Source organism: Girardinichthys multiradiatus, chromosome 14 (assembly GCF_021462225.1).
Source record: "Girardinichthys multiradiatus isolate DD_20200921_A chromosome 14, DD_fGirMul_XY1, whole genome shotgun sequence".
NCBI lineage: Eukaryota > Metazoa > Chordata > Actinopteri > Cyprinodontiformes > Goodeidae > Girardinichthys > Girardinichthys multiradiatus.
The window spans coordinates 22,817,787-22,839,253 of record NC_061807.1 but is presented as its reverse complement, the minus strand read 5'-3'; the positions used below and the strand labels follow the sequence as shown (position 1 = coordinate 22,839,253).

The window sequence follows — 21,467 nt, the reverse complement described above, 5'->3', positions numbered from 1 at the left end:
CCTTATTCTATCCTTCCTGCCTTCTTTCCTTCTTTTTCTCTTCCCATCTTTCCTCCAGTTTCCCTGTGGTTTTTGAGGTGGAGAACTCTTTAAGAGAAATAACTGTAGTAATCTCATACTGAACTTGTCTATCTTTAACTTAAAGTAGGCAGAAAACCAGCTGATTTAAGTGTGGAAAATTAGGGAAAAATCTCTGAGGACCCTTCAAAAGGGTTTTCACATTCATTTTATTCTTGCAAATAATTAAACACTAAACAAACTTGATGCAGACTAATCCAACTCCAGTTCCATATTTGTGCCGCCTCATGCCGAGGGAAACAAGTTGGAGTGGATACAGGCTGCAGATTAATTATCAAATCATCTGGGTTCCTCAGCTCTCTGCCTGAGCTACACTCCCTGCTAATAGCATTCCCACTGCTGCATTTTCATACTCCCGATATGCAAAGTTCAAAAAGAGTTCACGTCTCCTTTTTGATAAACAATGCTGGATGTCTGCTGTGGTCCTTGGCAGAGCCAGCAGCACTAACTGCGCTGCCAGCAGCTTTGTGGTGTGTACTGAGCACAAGAGGTTGGCCAGAGGAATTCAGCCGGACTCACAGAAGGGCGTGGCAGCAGGAGCTGTGCATTCCAAAGGCCCTCTGACAGAGGCAAGGAATGCTGATGCTGAACTTAGTCACACGCCTCTAAGAAATACGAGACTCATTTCCTAACTCGATTTTGGAAACATGACAGAAATTTTCCCTTCCTCAACCTCCCTCTAACATGTATTCACAGATTGTTTCGACTATTTTATTTTTCAAATAATCCAAACAGATCAAAAGATGAGTCATGTGTTATGTGGTGATCTCTCAAGAGGCCATATTTTGTAAGAGCTGCCAGTGTTTGCAAAGAAACTAGCAATAAAATGGAGCTAGTTCACTTGTCTTTGCAGTTTTTTTTTGTTTTTTTTTTGTTTTATTAAAACCCTTTTCTTTTTATTAAAAAACACTATTATCTATTATCTGTGAGTTAGAGTAAATTATCAAAATAAACCACCACCCGTCAAAAATCAGGATTTCTGAATACAAAAGTAGTATTTGCAATACAAATGACCACCAATCTATTATACTTATCTGTTTATACAATGGGCTGCATGGTGATGTAGTTGGTGGCATTGTTGCCTTGCAGCAGGAAGGTCCTAGGTTTTAATCCTGGCCTGGGGTCCTCCTGAATGGAGTTTGCATGTTCTCCCCTTACATGCGTGGGTTCTCTCTGGGTACTCCGGCCTTCTCCAACAGTCCAAAAACATGACCAGGTTAACTGGTCTCTCTCAATTGTACTTAGGTATGAGTGTGTGTGTTTGTGTGTGTGTGCATCGTTGTTTGTCCTGTGTGTCTCTGTTTTGCCCTGTGATGGACTGGTGACCTGTCCAGGGTGTACCTTGCCTCTTGCCCAATGACAGGCCCACCCACGACCCTGCAAGGATAAGCAGGTATAGACAATAGATGGATGTTTTATCTCAATATTTCATAGTGAAACTTTGTGTTAAAAGAGTTTGAATTTGCTTTATACTAGTTATAGTTTTGGTTCCATGCTGTTTTCTTGTTCCCTCAAAAGCACCTTGTTTTACACTTGGTTGTGTTCCATAAATAAAAACATATTGATTGACATAATGGCAATGAATACCATATTCATTTTTGGATTTTAATGATTTCTTTGAGCTGTTGTTTTTCCAAAGTAAAATGATTACACAAATTACATGTTTGATTTCTCTAAAAATTAAACATAAAGGCTTGAATGCACGATTCCGACTTGATATTTAAGCACTCTTTTTGGCAGAACCAATCGATCGCTTCACTGTGACTCATGGAACCCACTCCAAAGCCTAGTTTTCAAATTTTCTATAGGGCCAAGTCAGGATTTCAGGGTTGCCTTTCCAGAAGCAGAAATTAAGCTCAAACCTATCATAAACCAGAGTGGTGCAGATCCAATCTGTCACAACTATAACTCAATTCAATTTCATTCATTTTATTTATTTAGCACCAATTCACAACACATGTCGTCTCAAGGCACTTCGCAAAAGTCAGGTACATACGTTCCAATTAATCCTAATCATTGAACAGCGCAGTCAGATTCAGTTATTTATTCAAATTGGATAAAAAGTTTTTCTATCTAAAGATACCCAGCAGATTGCATCCAGTCAGAGACTTGTAGCATTCACTCCTCCTATATGAGCATGTAGAGACAGTGGACAGTCACTGGCATTGACTTTGCAGAATCCCTCATACTGAGCATGCATGAGCATAACCTGTGTTCAGTTTAACTCCCTGACCTTTATGCATCAGTGTGTGAGTGGCTATGAGCTTGACATGGCTGAAATTTGGCCATCCAAACTTTACTCGTGCTGGATAAGATTAGAGAAAAAAAAAGCAGGAAAAGATATTATTAAATACTCCACTAAAAAATGCCTTTTATGCAAAACTATGCCAATCAGGCATACTATTATGACCACTGACAGGTGAAGTTGATAATTTTCACTGATTATTCTGTTTGTAAGGATTAGAGAGAGACCAAATTGTAATAGCTGGATGACTGAGTCAGAACTTCTCCAGAACCGCAGCTCTTCTTGTTATGATCTTGGTGGTTTTTTGTGTGTGAGTGTTTTACTGTGGAATGGGAGTTCTCTCCATTCTTTGCTGATGAGCGTGACTGCAGGATCCTGGCGGCACACCTGTTGCCAATCATCTAATCTGAGCTGCTGGAGATTTGAGAAACTGTTTGTAAACTAGTCTTTACCTGATGGTCAACCTTGCTGGTAGACCCGAGCATCTGGTTACTGGTGAACCTTGCTCTGTTATAGTTTTGTCTAGTTTCATGTTTTTGCATGTTTCTAGTGTAAGCTCACTATCTGCTTTCTGTGCCTCTCAGGAAAAGTCTGGTTACTGCCTTGTGTACAAGAATCCCTTTTGACAGAAAAACAAGGACCTCTCAAAGTATTTTTGGACCCATCAGCTCCTTCTCCAACCAGCCACTACCTGCCTGTCCCTTGAGCCTGGTAAGCCACCTGTCTGATCACCATACGGCCAGAGATTTCTACAACCATTGCTAACTCTCCTCTCCATTTCAGAGATGCTGGTTATTGTTGTAAATAAATATTTAAACTACTCATTGAGTCCTGTCTGATTCTGCATGTGGATCAAACTACCTAGCATTATTTTACTTGTTGGGTGTACCTGGTTCTGTAGTGATTAGTATGTAGTAAAAGGGGTCCAAGAAAGGAACATTGGGGAATTGGTTATGGTTGGCCATGGCTCAATCATATAATTTAACAAAATAAAATCTGTTTGATAGTTTTACTGTTTTAACTAAATGTTTCATATTTAACTGTATTTATTTTGTTGTTTTAATTAAAATAAATTTCTAGAAATTTCTCATTGATTCCCATGAATTAGCATAATTACCAGTCCACTTTGAGTTGAAATTCCTTAGCCTAACTTCCCTTGGAAAATTTATGGAAATGTTCCACCCCTTTTGAAACTCTTGTTCTGCCACAAAACAAAAATGGTTTACAAATAGTTTGAGGAGCCCAACAACCGGTCTGTAGTGTTGTCTCCTAGATCTCAATCAAAACAGCTCTCTTTTCAGATGTTATTGTCCAGTCAATGGAAACCAAATCCAGGATTTAAAGAACTTGTTACTGCAAACCTCTTGGTGACCGATACCACAAGGGCTTAGTTTTTCCATGCCTTGAGAAGTCAGTGCTTTTAACACCACTATTAGGCTGGTGGTCATAATGTTATGCTTGATTCACATATAAGCAGTATAGTATTTTGCCCACATTTACAAAATGAAAGGGAATAGGTAACTGGTAAAAAATGACAAATGAAAACATGGTAATAAAGCAATTGCCACTTAATTAGCATGAGTGCTTCAAAATAACTGCAGAACTATGACATTTTTGTCCAATGAAGTAAATCATGTTTAATTCTTAAGTCGAACAGTTTCATTAATTGCTAACAAACATCAGCAACAGCCTTATCCAACCTGGAAGCCCCTTGAAACCTGCCTGTTTTGCATGAGAACCCCCCCCCCCCCGCTGTGATAAGTGATAAAACAGAGGGGGAGATGAGCATCTGGGCACAGCTCAATGAGCGGCTCAAGCATGAATCCCAGTCCAACAGGCGCTGCCGCAAGGTGAAAGACACATCAGTCAGGTCCCTCATGTCACTGAAGCAGATTTGATTTGTCAAGATGCAAGACCTTGAGGCAGGCAACACTGGCTCACAAGCATCTTCTGCCTCTCACACAACACACTGTGAGATGGAAACGCACAGAAACATAGAGGAACAGACTGGGAGCATGTTATGAAATTGTCAAGTTTGCATATCCTTACAAAAACATCATGTAAATCTTATCAATGTCCAAGGCATTAAACCAAACAGACAACAAATCTAAAGAATGCTTCTGTTGCATATTGCCAGATTTTATTTTGAGAAAAGCATTCTTGTGCACATTAATATACAATCTTATGTTATTCCAATACTGCTTCATCTTAATTTACAAGGTTACATATTCATTTACTCCCCTCTAGTGTGATAGTTACAAACAGGATACTTTCACTCAAGCTCATGCTCTGAAACAAATGTCACCCAACCCATAATAACCTTGGGTGAAGCTGGTACTTCCACAGCCTCCCCCGTGATGCGTCTTCCTGGGTTCAAAGGTCTTCTGACTCAGGGATGAGTGTGGGCTCGAGGGAAACATTCGGGAGTGTGACTGAGCCACTGGTAGCCACCCACCCCAGAGCCGCTCTATTGAAGGATGGCCTGTTCGGAGCACACTCCCCATGGAGAGTGGGGATCTCCGGGAGTGTCTCTACCTGCAGGGCTGCAATGGGCTTGGGTCTCGGCGACTTGCTGAAACCCCCAAAAGGGGTTGCCACCCTGGAGGTGACAGAATGACAGTGTTAATGTTGGCTGCCATGTGCTAATGAGAGTCACTGCTGTGACATTTGAAGTTATGCAACTAATTAAAGCCAGGGGGTGTACTGTAAATTTGAATTGGTTAGAGAAACGTAAACAGCAGGTTAGGTGTAGGCAGTGTTTGCATTAAAGGCTGAGTACAAGATGCAAAAATACACATTTTAAACTAATAAAACATTATACTTTGAAGAAATAACTTTTATTTTACAATTGGATAGTGATACTAGTGTGACATCTGCTATCATTAAATGAACGAAAACATATAGTCAGAAAATATTAAATGTTATTAAATGTTGTTAGATGTATTTAGTATTAATGGGAAGCTTTTTTCCTGTGAAAATAAGCTAAACACCTTGTAGGGAAGTTGCAGTATGCAACCAGATAAATAGGTGCCATCTCACCCAAAATTTTAAGAAATCTTCTATTATCAGTGTATGTGCAGAGGTTCTTTTTTTTTAATTAAAGGGGAAGGGTATAAAATCTACTGACATCTAGTGGTGAAGTCTTACAATCCAACCAGCTAAATATATTCATCCCATATTTTCTGTAGATAATTTGTTATCAATATATAATGTACAGATATATAATCAATAAGTTATACAGGTAATTCTCAAAATATTAGCATATTGTGATAAAGTTCATTATTTTCCATAATGTCATGATGAAAATTTAACATTCATATATTTTAGATTCATTGCACACTAACTGAAATATTTCAGGTCTTTTATTGTCTTAATACGGATGATTTTGGCATACAGCTCATGAAAATCCAAAATTCCTATCTCACAAAATTAGCATATTTCATCCGACCAATAAAAGAAAAGTGTTTTTAATACAAAAAACGTCAACCTTCAAATAATCATGTACAGTTATGCACTCAATACTTGGTCGGGAATCCTTTTGCAGAAATGACTGCTTCAATGCGGCGTGGCATGGAGGCAATCAGCCTGTGGCACTGCTGAGGTCTTATGGAGGCCCAGGATGCTTCGATAGCGGCCTTTAGCTCATCCAGAGTGTTGGGTCTTGAGTCTCTCAACGTTCTCTTCACAATATCCCACAGATTCTCTATGGGGTTCAGGTCAGGAGAGTTGGCAGGCCAATTGAGCACAGTGATACCATGGTCAGTAAACCATTTACCATTGGTTTTGGCACTGTGAGCAGGTGCCAGGTCGTGCTGAAAAATGAAATCTTCATCTCCATAAAGCTTTTCAGCAGATGGAAGCATGAAGTGCTCCAAAATCTCCAGATAGCTAGCTGCATTGACCCTGCCCTTGATAAAACAAAGTGGACCAACACCAGCAGCTGACACGGCACCCCAGACCATCACTGACTGTGGGTACTTGACACTGGACTTCTGGCATTTTAGCATTTCCTTCTCCTCAGTCTTCCTCCAGACTCTGGCACCTTGATTTCCGAATGACATGCAGAATTTGCTTTCATCCGAAAAAAGTACTTTGGACCACTGAGCAACAGTCCAGTGCTGCTTCTCTGTAGCCCAGGTCAGGCGCTTCTGCCGCTGTTTCTGGTTCAAAAGTGGCTTGACCTGGGGAATGCGGCACCTGTAGCCCATTTCCTGCACACGCCTGTGCACGGTGCTCTGGATGTTTCTACTCCAGACTCAGTCCACTGCTTCCGCAGGTCCCCCAAGGTCTGGAATTGGCCCTTCTCCACAATCTTCCTCAGGGTCCGGTCACCTCTTCTCGTTGTGCAGCGTTTTCTGCCACACTTTTTCCTTCCCACAGACTTCCCACTGAGGTGCCTTGATACAGCACTCTGGGAACAGCCTATTTGTTCAGAAATTTCTTTCTGTGTCTTACCCTCTTGCTTGAGGGTGTCAATAGTGGCCTTCTGGACAGCAGTCAGGTTGGCAGTCTTACCCATGATTGGGGTTTTGAGTGATGAACCAGGCTGGGAGTTTTAAAGGCCTCAGGAATCTTTTGCAGGTGTTTAGAGTTAACTCGTTGATTCAGAGTATTAGGTTCATAGCTTGTTTAGAGACCCTTTTAATGATATGCTAATTTTGTGAGATAGGAAATTGGGGTTTTCATGAGCTGTATGCCAAAATCATCCATATTAAGACAATAAAAGACCTGAAATATTTCAGTTAGTGTGCAATGAATCTAAAATATATGAATGTTAAATTTTCATCATGACATTATGGAAAATAATTAACTTTATCACAATATGCTAATATTTTGAGAAGGACCTGTATAATGTACAGATATATAATCAATAAGTTATATAATCAAAGGTAGAGTGTGAGGACTCAGCTGACACCTAGTGGTGAAGTTGCAGAATGCATCCCACTGAATATGTCCCACCTCACCTCTTGATTTTCTACACATAGTCAAGTATATAATGTAGAAATGTATGATAAAAGATAATTGATACAAATTGAAAAACAAATTTTAAATATTTATAACAGTAGATCTAAATCCTATGCAAACTCATTTTGATATTAAAGGTATATGTCAGTGTTTTTCAAGTGAGGTTTTGCTAAAAGGTTATCAGCAGTTAGTATCTTATCTGCGGGAGATAACTATCTTGGTATTCTCCATTAGTATAAATCCAGATGAGTTGGCCACAGATGCCAAAGCTAACAGCTAGTCTGTTGGTGGGGCCAATACCAAAGCAAATTTCTACTCCACTCCAGGCTTAAAATAACTGATCTCATCATGGTTCATGCAAATGCACATTTTACAAACCATTAACGGGTGTCTCGAATATTTATAATATAAATGGTTATTTACAAAATATTTGGCTATTATTTACACTTAGGGACTGTTAGGGGGCACTGCAAGATGGCTGATCTTCATGTGTGAGACATGTTGAGAGTCTTTCTAGTTAAATAAACAGACCTAAATTACAGTGGTATAAAAATTGAAAATATGACAGTAGTTTTAGTAGATAATATTTTCTTAAATTTTATAGTGGATTATTATTGTTTGAGTTAGTTACCTTTGATGGCAACATCCTAACTCGGATGTTGCCATCAAAGGTTACTAACTCAAACAATAAAACATCAAATAAAACAATAGACTATTACTGGCAATAATGTATAAAAAGTCTTAAAATTAATTGTTATTACTGAGACTCGGTGACCCAAAGATGCCACTCTTTGCTGCACATCTTTAACACCAAGCTTTGGACACTCCTTTCACCTTTCCTACCATCCTCCTCGTGGTGCGTTGGCAAGACACACTGGAATTTTTAAAAACCTTTTAACCACTGCTTTGAGTATAGATATGAGCAAGTTTAAGTGAGAACAACTTTTTTGTTAAGTAAAGCGACACACATCAACCTTACATGAATGGCATTTTCTCTTGTTTTGCCCAGTGGCCAAGAGACCTTTTGGGTCACATAATATTTGTATCTCAGGGAAACAGGAAGTCATGGCTTACTAATTAAAGGATATGAGACACTCTGGTTTACTTCAAGGCTTTACAAAACTTTTTAGACACCATTATCAGGGATGCTAGTAATGATGGAGAGCGCTGAAGCTATACATACATGGGTTAGATTATATAAATCATCCTTATACAGACTTTATTATTTTAGATAAAGTACCCTCCTGGGTGAGTGCTACCTGTTGAAGCTTTTGTATCCTGGTAGGTTTGTTTGGCGCACCAGCTCAGGGGTGCTAGAGACATGTGTGTCAGCCAAAGCAGGGTCATTGATGATGGCCTGCTCCCAGGGTGAGTGGTATGACTTTGGCACAGCAGTACAGTTGAACTTCTCTGGAGGGATGTCTTTTAAAGGACCTCCATATCCTGAGCAAGTTATAGAACACAAATGTAAATTCAGGATCTTTCCCTGTCAAATAAAGAACTAGTGTCTTCTCCTTATTTATTTTTTTGTCTTACAATGTTTTTTCATCAGTCATTTCTCTTCACATGCTTTTAACAAAGAGCAACATAAATGAACACTAAAACCTTGGAAAAGTATCCATACCCTATGCACATTTCCAGCTTTTCTCTCAACCACAAAACTAAGTATTTTATTGGAATTTTATGTGACAGAATAACACAAAGTAATGCCAAATAGAGTCCACCCGTGTATACTTTAATATCAATATAAGCCCAATTGTTCTGTGGAGGCTTTGAAAGGTTTGTAAGCAGTCAATAAGGTTAAGGCACGTTTAGGTTCTTAAATCACATCCCAAGCTTTGAACCTCAGTCAATCCATCATCAAAAAACTGAAGAGAGTTTGGTTCAATGCAGCCCACACTTCAAAGTTTTCTTAGCAAGACAAATTGAAAACTATTTACCATTTTCCTTCCACTGTACACAAACACTTCTTTGTGTTAGTCGATCACATAAAATCCCAATGAAATAAATAGTTTGTAGTTGTAATATGAAGAACGTTCAAGGTGTGGAAATACTTTTGCAAAAACAAAAAAATTAAAGTGTAAGAGATATTTTATTTGACAAAACAGTATATGAACTCTAAGCATTTTGGTATTGGTAACATTCCTTACAGAAGATGCAATGTGTAAAATGTTGATGTGGGCGTGTGATTTACAGTCCCCTTTTATGTTGTTAAAGTTCACAGCAAATCAAATCAAGGGGCTAGCTTATGCAGGCACGTCTCCACGCTTTGTACATGGGTGTTGACAGGGAGAAGCCAATCCAAAGCACTATCCTTCAAGCTCAGCGCTTCACTCAGGGGGGGCTCGCAAGCTCAGCCATTATGTAACCTGCTGTGTCGGTGGGGGCGGTAGGTGGATGGTTGTCGGTTCACCTCTTAACCTCTCACTATGAACAATTCCCCCACCTTTCCTGAGTTTATGTTTTGTCCTGCAGGAAACAGGAGGGAGCGAACAGATCTGAAGGGGAAGTTTATACATTTTAGGGGAGAATCTGTAACAAAGCACTGTGTTATTATTTCATACTGGAGCTGAGTTCAGATGTTTGGCTGTTATTTTTCTTACACATCCAGCTTATTGAAGAGAGAGAAACACAGCTTTTAGAGAAACAGTTTAATATTTATGACCAAAGTCTTATTAGGATCTCTCAAGTTTCAAATGAAGATTTGAAGACCAGAGGTGCTATTTTAAGACGTTTTAACCATTCAATACCACATGCACTTTGGCCCAATTTTTGCTACAGCTGGAGTGACTTCATTCAGATACAGTGGGGGTGGCGTCTGGTCCAGAAATAACATGTCCTACCCCACCCTAGGATGCACTCATCCTTGGTTTTCTGTCAGTTGGACGAAACTTTAGGACATAAAGGGAGGATGTGGGCTCAAATCAGATGGTATCAGTGGCCAGAGAGGCAAACAGGAAATATGTCCTGTGGGGCAAAGCCCAACTAGTTTAAAAAAAAAAAGATTTTCAAGGCTGATTAGGAGAAGGAGGGTTTAAAAATGAAAAGAGAGGGCTAAAGAAGGGAATGCGGAGGCAGAAAACAAAGCAGTGGGATGAGGAGATATTAACAAAAACAAAAGTGTAATCATATTTTTGCCTGAGGGCAGCAGATTCCAGGCAAGAAGAAACTGTTTTGCTTTGTGATTAAATCCTGTGTCAGTGCAAACAATAAAAATGGTTGAATCCTTATCAAAACAGGGAACATCGAGTACTCCCTGTACGCCACATCCTCCCAGCAGCTTTTGCTTTCACCAGAAGCAAAAGCTGCAGTTAATGCATTTGTAATAAGAAATAAACCCCGCTTGTGCAGTTTATTTTGATTAAATTATGGAAACAAATGAAACATTTTCAAGAGGAAGCTGGTTACGAGAGAGGCCAGAGAGTTGGGACAAAACTCTGCCAGACAGTTTTAGCCACAGCGTATCAACAGCACATGATTTCTAGGGGTCCTTGAAACATGTTGGAGTGTACTGTATCAGCAGTGTTACTGACCCGGGGCGATGGTGTCCGGATTTGGCACCATTGTGGTTTCTGGTACGTTGGATGTCACTTTACACGGCTGCTCGACACCTGAGTCGTCCCCACTGCCTGTGACAGACTTGTTCCCAATCTGGAAAACTGTTTGGCTCTGGAGGACAGATCAAAGAGGTGGAATAGATTGATTTTGTTTCTGATGAACCCTTTCTGTGTTTATTTGATCATGGTTTTTGAATCCGTACCTTGATTAAAGACCTAAACATTATCTTTTTTTCTGCTGTCTTGTAGAGTCCACCAATTTATATTTAAAATTCTAACAAGGCTAACAAGTTCATAGGGCTTTCAGAATACAAACTGACCCACAGCATCACAGATCCTCCATTGTACTTAACAAGGGGCATTATGCCACTCTTTGCTAAAGTTTTCTTGTGTGGTGGCAAGATAAATATGAGCCCTCATCCAGGCTAGTGGCCAATTCGTATAACCCAGAGAAACAGAAAGTCTTGGATTACTTATCAAAAAGTGAAAAACAAATTAAGTTACATTCACTATAAATGGATTGTTATGGGTACCAACAACTGGGCCCCAGATGATTTAGTTTTTTCTTTCCAAATTTGTTTTCTGACTGACAAATTTACTAAAATTAGAGGGTGGATTTTTCTAAATTATATAGGTGTATGATTATGCTGCTGAAACAATGGTAAATTTATTGGAATTTATAAATGTATAAGGAATTTATTGGTATTATAAATACAATTGATCAGTCTCCTATTAACTGAAAAAGCATGATCTCTTTTCAGGGGAAAATTTAACCACACATTTAAAGGACCACAGAGATTTTGTATATTTATCAAAACTAGATTTATTTACAGCCATAAGCATTTTCAGCTATACAAAAAGTATTTTTGGGTTGAAAGCCAGAAAAAGGAAAAAGGCGGAATAAACTCAAAGTGTGCCACTGTTGATCCATCGGGTTCTCAGACCAGACCACCGCCTCATCAGAGGGTCAGAAGGCCTTACTGTGGTCGGGATCTTGTTGTGTTACCTCTCTGTGAACCTGACTTTGGTCTCTTGACCTGGGGTTCTAGGATGGGAAAGTCTGTGGCCTAAAGGAAAGGCTCTCCTGTGAAGGGGGGGTGTAGCAGCTGACTTCAGGGCTTGATATACTTCTCTGTGTCTGTGAACGCGAGCTTGATTCTCATTGACAACCATGAGTTTCTATTCATACTAATTTTAGGAATTTGTTTTGGCGTAGTCGGTGCAATGTTGTTCTGGTTTATACCATCTCTACTCTGAATAACTGGAAAGGATAAAGGGATTTCTCAACAGAATATCTTGTGAACACATGTGAACCGGTTGGGCAAACTCCCACGAACCCTCGAGCACCCTGTAGAGGGTATAGAGCTTGTCCAGTGTTCCACGTCCGGGACGAAAACCACACTGCTCCTCCTGAAGCCGAGGTTCGACTATCGGTCGGACTCTCCTCTCCAATACCCTGTCGTAGGCCTTACCAGGGAGGTTGAGGAGTGTGATCCCCCTGTAGTTGGAACACACCCTCCGGTCCCCCTTCTTATAAAGGGGGACCACCACCCCAATCTGCCAGTCCAGAGGCACTGTCCCCGACCGCCACGCAATGTTGAAGAGGCGTGTCAACCATGACAGCCCTACAACATCCAGAGACTTGAGGTACTCAAGGCGGATCTCATCCACCCCCGAAGCCTTGCCACCGTGGAGCTTTTTAACCACCTCGGTGACTTCAGCCTGGGTGATGGAAGAGTCCAACCCCGAGTCCCCAGCCTCTGTTTCCACCACGGAATGCGTGATGGCAGGATTGAGGAGATCCTCGAAGTACTCCTTCCACCGCCCGATAATGTCCTCAGTCGAGGTCAGCAGTCTCCTGCCCCCACTATAAACAGTGTTGGCGAAGCACTGCTTCCCCCTCCTGAGGCGCCGGACGGTTTGCCAGAATTGCTTCGAGGCCAACCGGTAGTCCTTCTCCATGGCCTCACCGAACTCTTCCCAGGCCCAAGTTTTTGCCTCTGCCACAGCCCGGGCCGCAGCACGCTTGGCCTCACGGTACCCGTGATTAGACTCATGCAGAGACTAAGTTCACTTTAAATTTAAAGCTCTATACTAACACTATATAATCTGTGAATATGAGTGATTACAGTTGTATTATAGTACAGTTTTGCTTAGTTTCATATCTGTTTGTGTTTTTTCCTTACATTTAGTTGGTTGTTAGTTTCATTTTGGAAGCTCTCAAAAGTGTATTTTTCTGAACGTCTCTGGCGCATTTTGAAGAGCTGGGAGCCCCGGTTGGAGGCGAGAGACAGCTCCTCCAGCATGATGTCTTTGGGCACACTCACTTTCTTCCCAAGGTCCATGTGTGCATCTGTTAGGGAGTAAAAGAAGACAAAATATTAAAGATCTTCTGTGCTTTCTGTACAGTGATCAGATCATTAAAGGAAACATTTGTTTTTTTATCTGCTGTGCCTGGCAAAAGTAGCAAAAACATTCATACCCCTTAAAATTTTTCCAATTTTGTCACGTTACAACCATAAGCTTCGATGTATATTATTAGAATTTTATGTTATAGACCAAAAAACATGTATTACCACAAAGTCAAGGGAAATGACAAGTGGCTTTGTAATAGTTTAATATAAAAATCTGAAAAAGTGTGTCAAACATTTGTATTTAGCCTCTAACATGTTTTCTACCAGGGCTGTCCTGTATTTAGCTCCATTCCTCTTCCCACCAAGGGCACCAATGACCAGCTTCTGTATTCTTGCTGAAGAAAAGCATTATAATTATGGTGTGTTCAGGCTGATGTGTAGTGCCCACCTATGACCCACAGCACAGTGCATGTAGGCTAAATGGTTTTATTTTAGTTTCATCTGACCCAATCACCTTCTCCCCCATGTTTGCTTTGCCTGCTATACTTGACTTATGAGAACAGGACTTTTTATGGCTTTCTTCTTGCCACTCTTCAATTAAGACCTGAATTGTGGATTGCCTGAATAAAAGTTCTGTTGTCAAATTATCCCACCTAAGCTGTGAATCTCTGCAGGTCCTCCAAAATTCCAAATGGCTTGTTGCAAACTTTAAACAAGACATTTCAATAATTTGTTTAATAATTACCTATTAAGGATAGAGTTTTCTAGGGCAACACCTGAGCTGTGGATCTCTGTAGCTCCTCAAGAGTTATCATTGGCCTTTTGGCTTCTTTTGTGATAAATGCACTGCTTTCCCGACCAGGGAAGTTTAGCTGAACGGACATGTCTTGGTAAGTTTTCACATTCAGATTATGGTCTGAATGATGTGCTATGAGATGCTTAAAGCTTGGGAAATTGTTTTATAATATAATTCATATTTGAGATTATATTGCACAAAGGTGGACTCTTTTTACTAAATATGTGACTTCTGAGGGAAACTGGTTGCATTCGATTTTACTGCAGAGTAAAGGAGCTGAATACAAATGAACCCCAAATATTTGCAAACCATGTCTATTTTTCATTCTATTTCACACTCCATTTTAGTAATTTATCACATCAAATTTGTGTTTGTAATGTAACAAATTGTAAAAAAGTTAATCTTTGGAAGGAATACCATACCAAGGCACTGGATCAAACCTCCCTGAATACAAATTAGAACCACACGTAGAGAGATGTAAAAATAAACTGGTTATACGGCACTACTGCCAGTATGATGAATGACGAGATTTCTTCTCTACACGTCAACTCATGTCGGCCGCTTGTTTTGCAATTAGCTCCTCATGCTACTGCATGCTGAACATGTAGATGTCACAGGCCTGCATCCAAATATGAGATCTATAATTTGCAAGAATATCTTTCAGCTGTCAGTAGCCTTCAGACACCCCCACCCCCGAAACCCCACAGAGCACAGTTGTCCTCACCCTGGAATACCATGTTTGAATCACAAAGACAAAGGGGGGCCAAAAAAACATTCACTTGGTAATTTTTAATTAAAGTTGTATGTAAAAGAAAAAGTAAATGGGTGAAATAATTGAAATCTGAGGTAAACACCCAAAAAAACCCTGAAAGGTCAACGTGTGAATGTTTCAGATGGATACCTTCCTGTCCTTGAACTTCCCTGCAGATCGCTGCTGCCTGCATTTTCCTTTCCCTGGTTGTCATGGTGGAAAACTGCGACATGATTGCTGCCCCTGAGAGTTTGTTGCTGTGAGGCACATAAAAGTCACAAGAGATACCACACATCAGTACAAGTAGTTCAGATAGAAAAAGAGAGACAAGACACGAGGCATTCTCGCCTTTGATTGGCCGACATCTAGCATCCACTGCATGCACAAAAACAGACCGAAGCAGACAGAACTTATTAGGGTGGTGAAAAGGGCAAAGTTAGCACATCCCTTTAAATAACCTTGGGTTGTTAAAGAGCACATGCACTTCAGATGTGGCAGCCAGCCATGTCAGGGGTATCTGGGAATCAATATGTTTGAAATTGCCCTGGTGGCCTGTTGATGGGACGTGGATGGAGAACAGGGTGCTGTCACAGCAAACATGCGAGACGGTGGACAAAAACCAGCAGACGCTTCTACAACAAGTTGTTAAGGAACACAAGCAGCCTTTTCCAGTTAAAAACACTTCAAATAAGGGAGTGATTCATTTCAAGTCATGTTTTTTAATAAATAAAAATCTACATGAGTTTCACAAAATAATCCTGAAAATCTGTGAGTAAAGACAATATTCATTGCAGTAATATATTTGTTAAAATCAACTGACACAAATGGGGGACTACAGGAAAAATCTAGTGGAAACAACTCTAGGTGGTAACCAGGGTCAAGCTTGATCCAAAGCACAAGTGTCACATTAGAAGCAGAAAGCACACCTGGGGAGAGGCCCTGGTGATGCTTACCTGTCCTGAAGGCCCCTCAGGGGGTTGCCTCAAGTTCTGCCTGTCTCCTCAGGGTGGGAAGTCAGAAATGTGAGAGGCTGCCGTAGAGCAGATCAGTGTGGGTGCTCGTGATCCCCGATACTGGAGTTAGTCGTGTGGAGGTTGGGCAAAGGGGGCTAAATCCAGTCCAGACTGACTGTATGACTGAGTAAGTGGGCAAGTGGGTGGGTGGCTGTCAGTTTGTCTGTTGTCATTGGTATTTAGTCACAAGTTCTAAATTTAGAGCCCTGCAACAACTGCCTACTTTGCCCTCCAGTGCGCCTCTTAGCCAGCAGCAGCTCGGGATTGTCTACATTGATTTATGAATGGTAGTAGCTTATCAAGTACTTTTGCATGGTATGTTTGTACAAAGCTAAATTACTGATATAATAACTGCTAAAAATGGAAATATTAAGGTATGTCATTTTGATTTGTTTAAATCTGAATTATATATTTTAAAAGTAGCTAAAAACAATTAAAGGACATTTTAGGCTGACTAAACCAAAATACAGGTCCTTCTCAAAATATTAGCATATTGTGATAATGTCATGATGAAAATTTAACATTCATATATTTTAGATTCATTGCACACTAACTGAAATATTTCAGGTCTTTTATTGTCTTAATACGGATGATTTTGGCATACAGCTCATGAAAACCCAAAATTCCTATCTCACAAAATTAGCATATCATTAAAAGGGTCTCTAAACGAGCTATGAACCTAATCATCTGAATCAACGAGTTAACTCTAAACACCTGCAAAAGATTCCTGAGGCCTTTAAAACTCCCAGCCTGGTTCATCACTCAAAACCCCAATCATGGGTAAGACTGCCGACCTGACTGCTGTCCAGAAGGCCACTATTGACACCCTCAAGCAAGAGGGTAAGACACAGAAATAAATTTCTGAACGAATAGGCTGTTCTCAGAATGTTGTATCAAGGCACCTCAGTGGGAAGTCTGTGGGAAGGAAAAAGTGTGGCAGAAAACGCTGCACAACGAGAAGAGATGACCGGACCCTGAGGAAGATTGTGGAGAAGGGCCGATTCCAGACCTTGGGGGAATCTATCAGTTTCTCTCTGTAACAAAGACCTTAATCTTTGGAGGCAGGTTCTGTGGTCCGATTAAACTGAAATTGAAGTGTTTGGCCATATTTACCAACGTTACATTTAAAAGGAGAAAGGGGGGAGCTTGCAAGCCTGAGAACACATCATCCCTACTGTAAAGTACAAGTGTGACAGTGTCATGTTGAGGGGCATTACTCTGCAGGGGGGACCAGTGCTCTTTTCAAAATAGATGGCATCACAAGGAAAGAACATTATGTGGAAATATGGAAGCAACATCTCAAGACAACAGCCATGAAGTTAAAGCTTGGACACAATTGTGTCTTCTAAATGGACAGTGACCAAAAACATACCACCTAATTAGCTAGAAAGTGTCTTAAGGACAACAAAGGCAATTGTTCAGAGTGGCAATCTCAAAGCCCTGATCTCAGTTATTTAGAAAATTTGAGGGCAGAGCTGAAAAGGTGTGTGTGGGCCAGTTGACCGACAAACCAGACTGTTACACCAGTTCTGTCAAGAGGGATTAAGTATGCCCAAAACATTTGACCCAGGGCAATTCTACCGCATACTAATGAAATGTATGTAAACTTTTAACTTTGAAGAAAGTATTAAAAGTCTGGGAATGATGCCATTTCACACCAAAAAACCTTACTCGTTTGGATCTGTCCGTTCCCATAGTGTTTATACTTGCATAAAATTGTTTGAGCAGATTAAGGTTCCACATTTAGGCATCTGGAAATTGTATCCCGGGATATTCGGAAGATATCCACATTTTGCTCCCTGATATCTTGGCTGAAATCTTGTGGTTTTTCTATGATATTACACAGCAAGCAATGTGTTTGAGGTTTTGCCTTAAAATAGACCCATATTTGCCTCCATTTATCTTAAATGTTGGAGCAATTGTCCTATCAGAAGTTTATAAAGCCATGAGATCATCTGTGCTTTCCCAAAACGTTTAAAGGCAAAGTAATCTGAGTGAACTTAAAAACACTTTGCTAGAAAGAATTAGAACCGATTTAGCTGTAATCATTCACATTAGCCTTGGAAGGCTTCAACTCCAACAATAAGAGATGAAGATCTATTGGGAATGTGGTCTCATCAGGGCCAAGACAGATGCTGTCAGTTTGAAACACAGCTATGGGAATGGAAAGTCTTTCGCTTATCTTTAATTACAGTCACTATATTTTGATTAACCCAGATTAATCTAAGTTACCTATATGTACTGTATGTGTTTCTTTAAGAGACAAATAGATGAGGATCAAGTAGCTGGATTACTGTATACACTTTGGTAATGAAACATCTCAATTGTTTTTTGTAGGTGCTGCTCTTTGTGACTTTGCTCACATTCTGTTTTGAGGAATGGCAAACTACTTCCCAGATATAAACTGGTAAGGGAAATTTCTGTTTATAGTCTCCCCTTATTGTGTTATCTCTCGCTCTCCATTGACCCAGCTACAATGGGCTGACCCTGTTTTTACATAACCAGTGGTAACCATGGAAATGAGTCCCCATCCCTAACCACCGCCGTGCTGTACGTTCAGAAACTCTTTAAGCCATACAATGTCTTCCTGGGAAGGTACAGCGAGCAACAAATTGCCCGAAGACAATTTTTTTTTAGCTTGGAGTGAAAGGCAAAGAACACAAATAATTATAGCTTCAAAAGTGATGCTCAATAATTGTGTTTATTTTGTAAAAAAACACTTTACAAAGTATGTTGCAGAATCAAACAGCAACAAGAACATTATGCATTATGGTTATTGCTTGATAGCAACCTGTACTATTACAGCGACCCACCTGATAATGGTGAAAGTTAAAGATGCGTAAAAACAAAAACCTTAAAATAAACTGTTTCTATAAACACTTCCCCAGAGTGCACTTGAATTGCTAATCAGAAGTTTTCAGATGCTCCAATCAACTTATGTGTAAAACGTAAAGTATACATTACTGTGACAGCAGTGATTTTGTTAAAAGAAACAAAGAAAAAAATAATCTATCTTTGTTTTGTATTTCCTTCACTGAATAAATTGACTCAAACTCAACTTTTTAATGTGAGATTATGTTACTGCATTAAGGACAGTTTATTTTAGGGTGTTTTACATAAGAATCAGATAATCTGTTGCTAAACAAAATATAAAATGAAAACCAATGACCAGTGAGATAAATCTCTTGAAGAAAACATACGACTCCTTAGTTTTTGGAGAAGAGTATACAGTTTTCATAGAACTCCTTAACTCACAGAAAACCTCTCATTTATCCCAAACCATCATCTTCATACGATTGTTTTCAATTCAACTCCTAATGCCAACTTAAAGTCCCTTACCCCTCTAAATACAACAGGTGATTTATTCCCTTTGCAGTAGACTACAATGGAGCATTTACTTATTCCATCCAATTAACTAATGAAAACTGTTGGGCAGTCATTATATCCTCCAAACCCTTTTGGCCACATGTTAAAGAGTTAAAAAAAAAATTCTTATTCTAGTTATGGCACCTAACCTTTTCCCAAGTCAGACACATAGCTGATTGCATTATGACACTGTGATGTCTACCTGATGAGAAATCTGCCTGACCTTCCCCTGAAGCTTTGTAAATCATACACTAAACAGGATGAACAAAAAGAAGTTCACAATCACTCCAAGAGCCACCATGCATTATGTGGAAAATTCACAGCAAACTGGGAGTGAATTACAAATGCATAAAATACTACACAATTCCAAAATAATATGTTGAAAAAGAAAAAGCTGGGATACAGGTTATTCTTCCTTCTTTTAACCATATATTCTCCCTCAAAGCATAAAATTGAGGGAATCATGAAAATGCGTAGGAACATTCAATGTTGAGTCTGTTTTAACACATTAATGGTAAGTAAGTGTGACCCTAAATCTGTGGTAGAGCATGGCAACTCAGGTACCAAAAATACTGCATGTATGCACCACTGCTGACGAATTTATTTGAATGCTACTCAAGGGTTGCAAAAATGAATTGGTAATAACATTGCTTAACCTCATGCTACACTATGCAGAAGCTCTGTCTGCATTAATGAAGATTAATTATCTCAGGCTGAAAGTGGCTCCAATGGCAAAGCAGTCGAACCTTTTCCCTGATTAAGGTGGCTAATAACTATATGACCAAATGGGGACATTCATAGACGGCAGATGAAGCATTGAACCTTCATCCCAGGAATGTCAAGTGATTATATGGTATGAACATATACACACAATATAGAAAACATGGCTGCATAATCGGTGAAACATATGAATGGATGTGAATGTACTTGAAATTTTACAAAAAAAAATTTGCCAACTCAAGTGGAACAAGTAAAGACCAACAATAAATTGTTGCAGTTATCCCTTAAATACTGATAACATAGACCCACTGACATCGTTTGTAATTTTTTTTTGCATATTTCATTTTTGTTTTAGTCTGTTATGGAGAGTTTGATCTATTCTTCCATCATCTGCTGGGGTAGCAGCATCAGAGCCAGGGACCTAAAAAAGCTCAACAAGCTGATAAAGAAGGCTGGCTCTGTTCTGGGGACTCCTTTGGAACTTCTGGAGATCATTGTACAAAGAAGCGTTCTTCATAAAATGAAGAACATTATGGAGAACCCTGAGCATCCTCCTTATCGTTGTACAACAACAGTGTCTTCAGTGAGAGGCTTCTTCAGACCTGCTGTAAGACAGACTGCTACAGGAGATCCTTCCTGCCCACAGCCATCAGCATCTACAACGACTCTTTAAGGAAACCTGTATAATATGACCTACATTTAATTTCCCTTTGGGATTAATAAAGCATTTTTGAATTGAATTGAATCTTCTATAGCAAAGTTGAAAGTAGCTGAAGGACATCCGTCCTCACTCAGGTCCCTTCTAAACATACTCATTTCCTCACTAAGTCATCACCAACACAACCCTTCAATAGTGTACACCTTTCTCAACCATTAAAGGTGGAAAAGCCTAAAAATAACTTTCATTGCAGTAACATAATCTCACACAATAAAATCTCAGATAAATAGATCATTGTTTTTTTAGAAAATCATCAGTACAATAGTTTGTGGCTCTCCTAACAATTAATAGAAAACGAATGTAACTGAAGTATCTTTTTAATTTTTACTTGACTTTTTTATATAATTTATCAGAGTGTCTAGGAACGTTTTATTTGTAATTTACAGCATCTTGTTTATGTAATTATTTGCCCTCTTACAGATTTTAATGTTTTTTCTTTTTATTACACTTAAATATTTCAGATCATCAAAGAAACTTTAATATCACACCACACTAAGCTTTGTAATTACAAAAAGAAGCTGTTTAAAATTTTGATTTCATTTGTTAATTGGTTATATTATTAATAAACTGAGATTGACGACATGTTTGGTTCAGTTTCACTTGCATGATTACTGCCAGACCTGTAGAATCAAGAAACCACACAAACACAACCTGTCTGACAATGAGAAACAAATTCATTATAATCTATCAATCTGCAAAGTGTTAAACAGCTATTTCTAAGGCTTTGGGTGTCCCATGAACCACAGTGAGAGTTATTATCCATGAATGGAGAAACCATGGAACTGTGGTGAACCTTCCCAAGAGGGACCAGCCAATCGAAATTACTCCAAGACCACATCAACGACTCCGACAGGATGTCAACCTGAAAACACTGCAGGCCTCACTTGGCTCAGTTAAGGGCAGT

At 39.6% G+C, this 21,467-nt stretch overlaps 1 protein-coding gene across 1 annotated transcript; it reads right to left on the bottom strand.

The window, feature by feature from the left end:
- Positions 1-3,940: 3,940 nt before the first annotated feature.
- On the bottom strand, positions 3,941-15,993 carry LOC124881301 (myozenin-2-like). The gene is made up of 6 exons (XM_047386850.1): positions 15,700-15,993; positions 14,897-15,003; positions 13,032-13,198; positions 10,822-10,957; positions 8,548-8,731; positions 3,941-4,922 (listed from the first exon to the last, which is right to left on the bottom strand). Exons 2-6 carry the CDS (start codon positions 14,976-14,978, stop codon positions 4,697-4,699), a joined length of 795 nt encoding a protein of 264 aa, XP_047242806.1. The 5' UTR covers positions 14,979-15,003; positions 15,700-15,993; the 3' UTR covers positions 3,941-4,696.
- Between the last annotated feature and the right edge of the window lie 5,474 nt (positions 15,994-21,467).

What these genes read in the sequence shown, in the direction of transcription:
- LOC124881301 (XM_047386850.1), bottom strand. Translation starts at nt 14,978, where the DNA reads ATGTCGCAGTTTTCCACCATGACAACCAGGGAAAGGAAAATGCAGGCA. An exon ending in GGAAGTTCAAGGACAGGAAG is followed by an intron (nt 13,199 to 14,896) that starts GTATCCATCTGA and finishes ACTCCCTAACAG; the next exon opens with ATGCACACATGGACCTTGGG. An exon ending in GGATACAAAAGCTTCAACAG is followed by an intron (nt 4,923 to 8,547) that starts GTAGCACTCACC and finishes TGTCACCTCCAG; the next exon opens with GGTGGCAACCCCTTTTGGGG.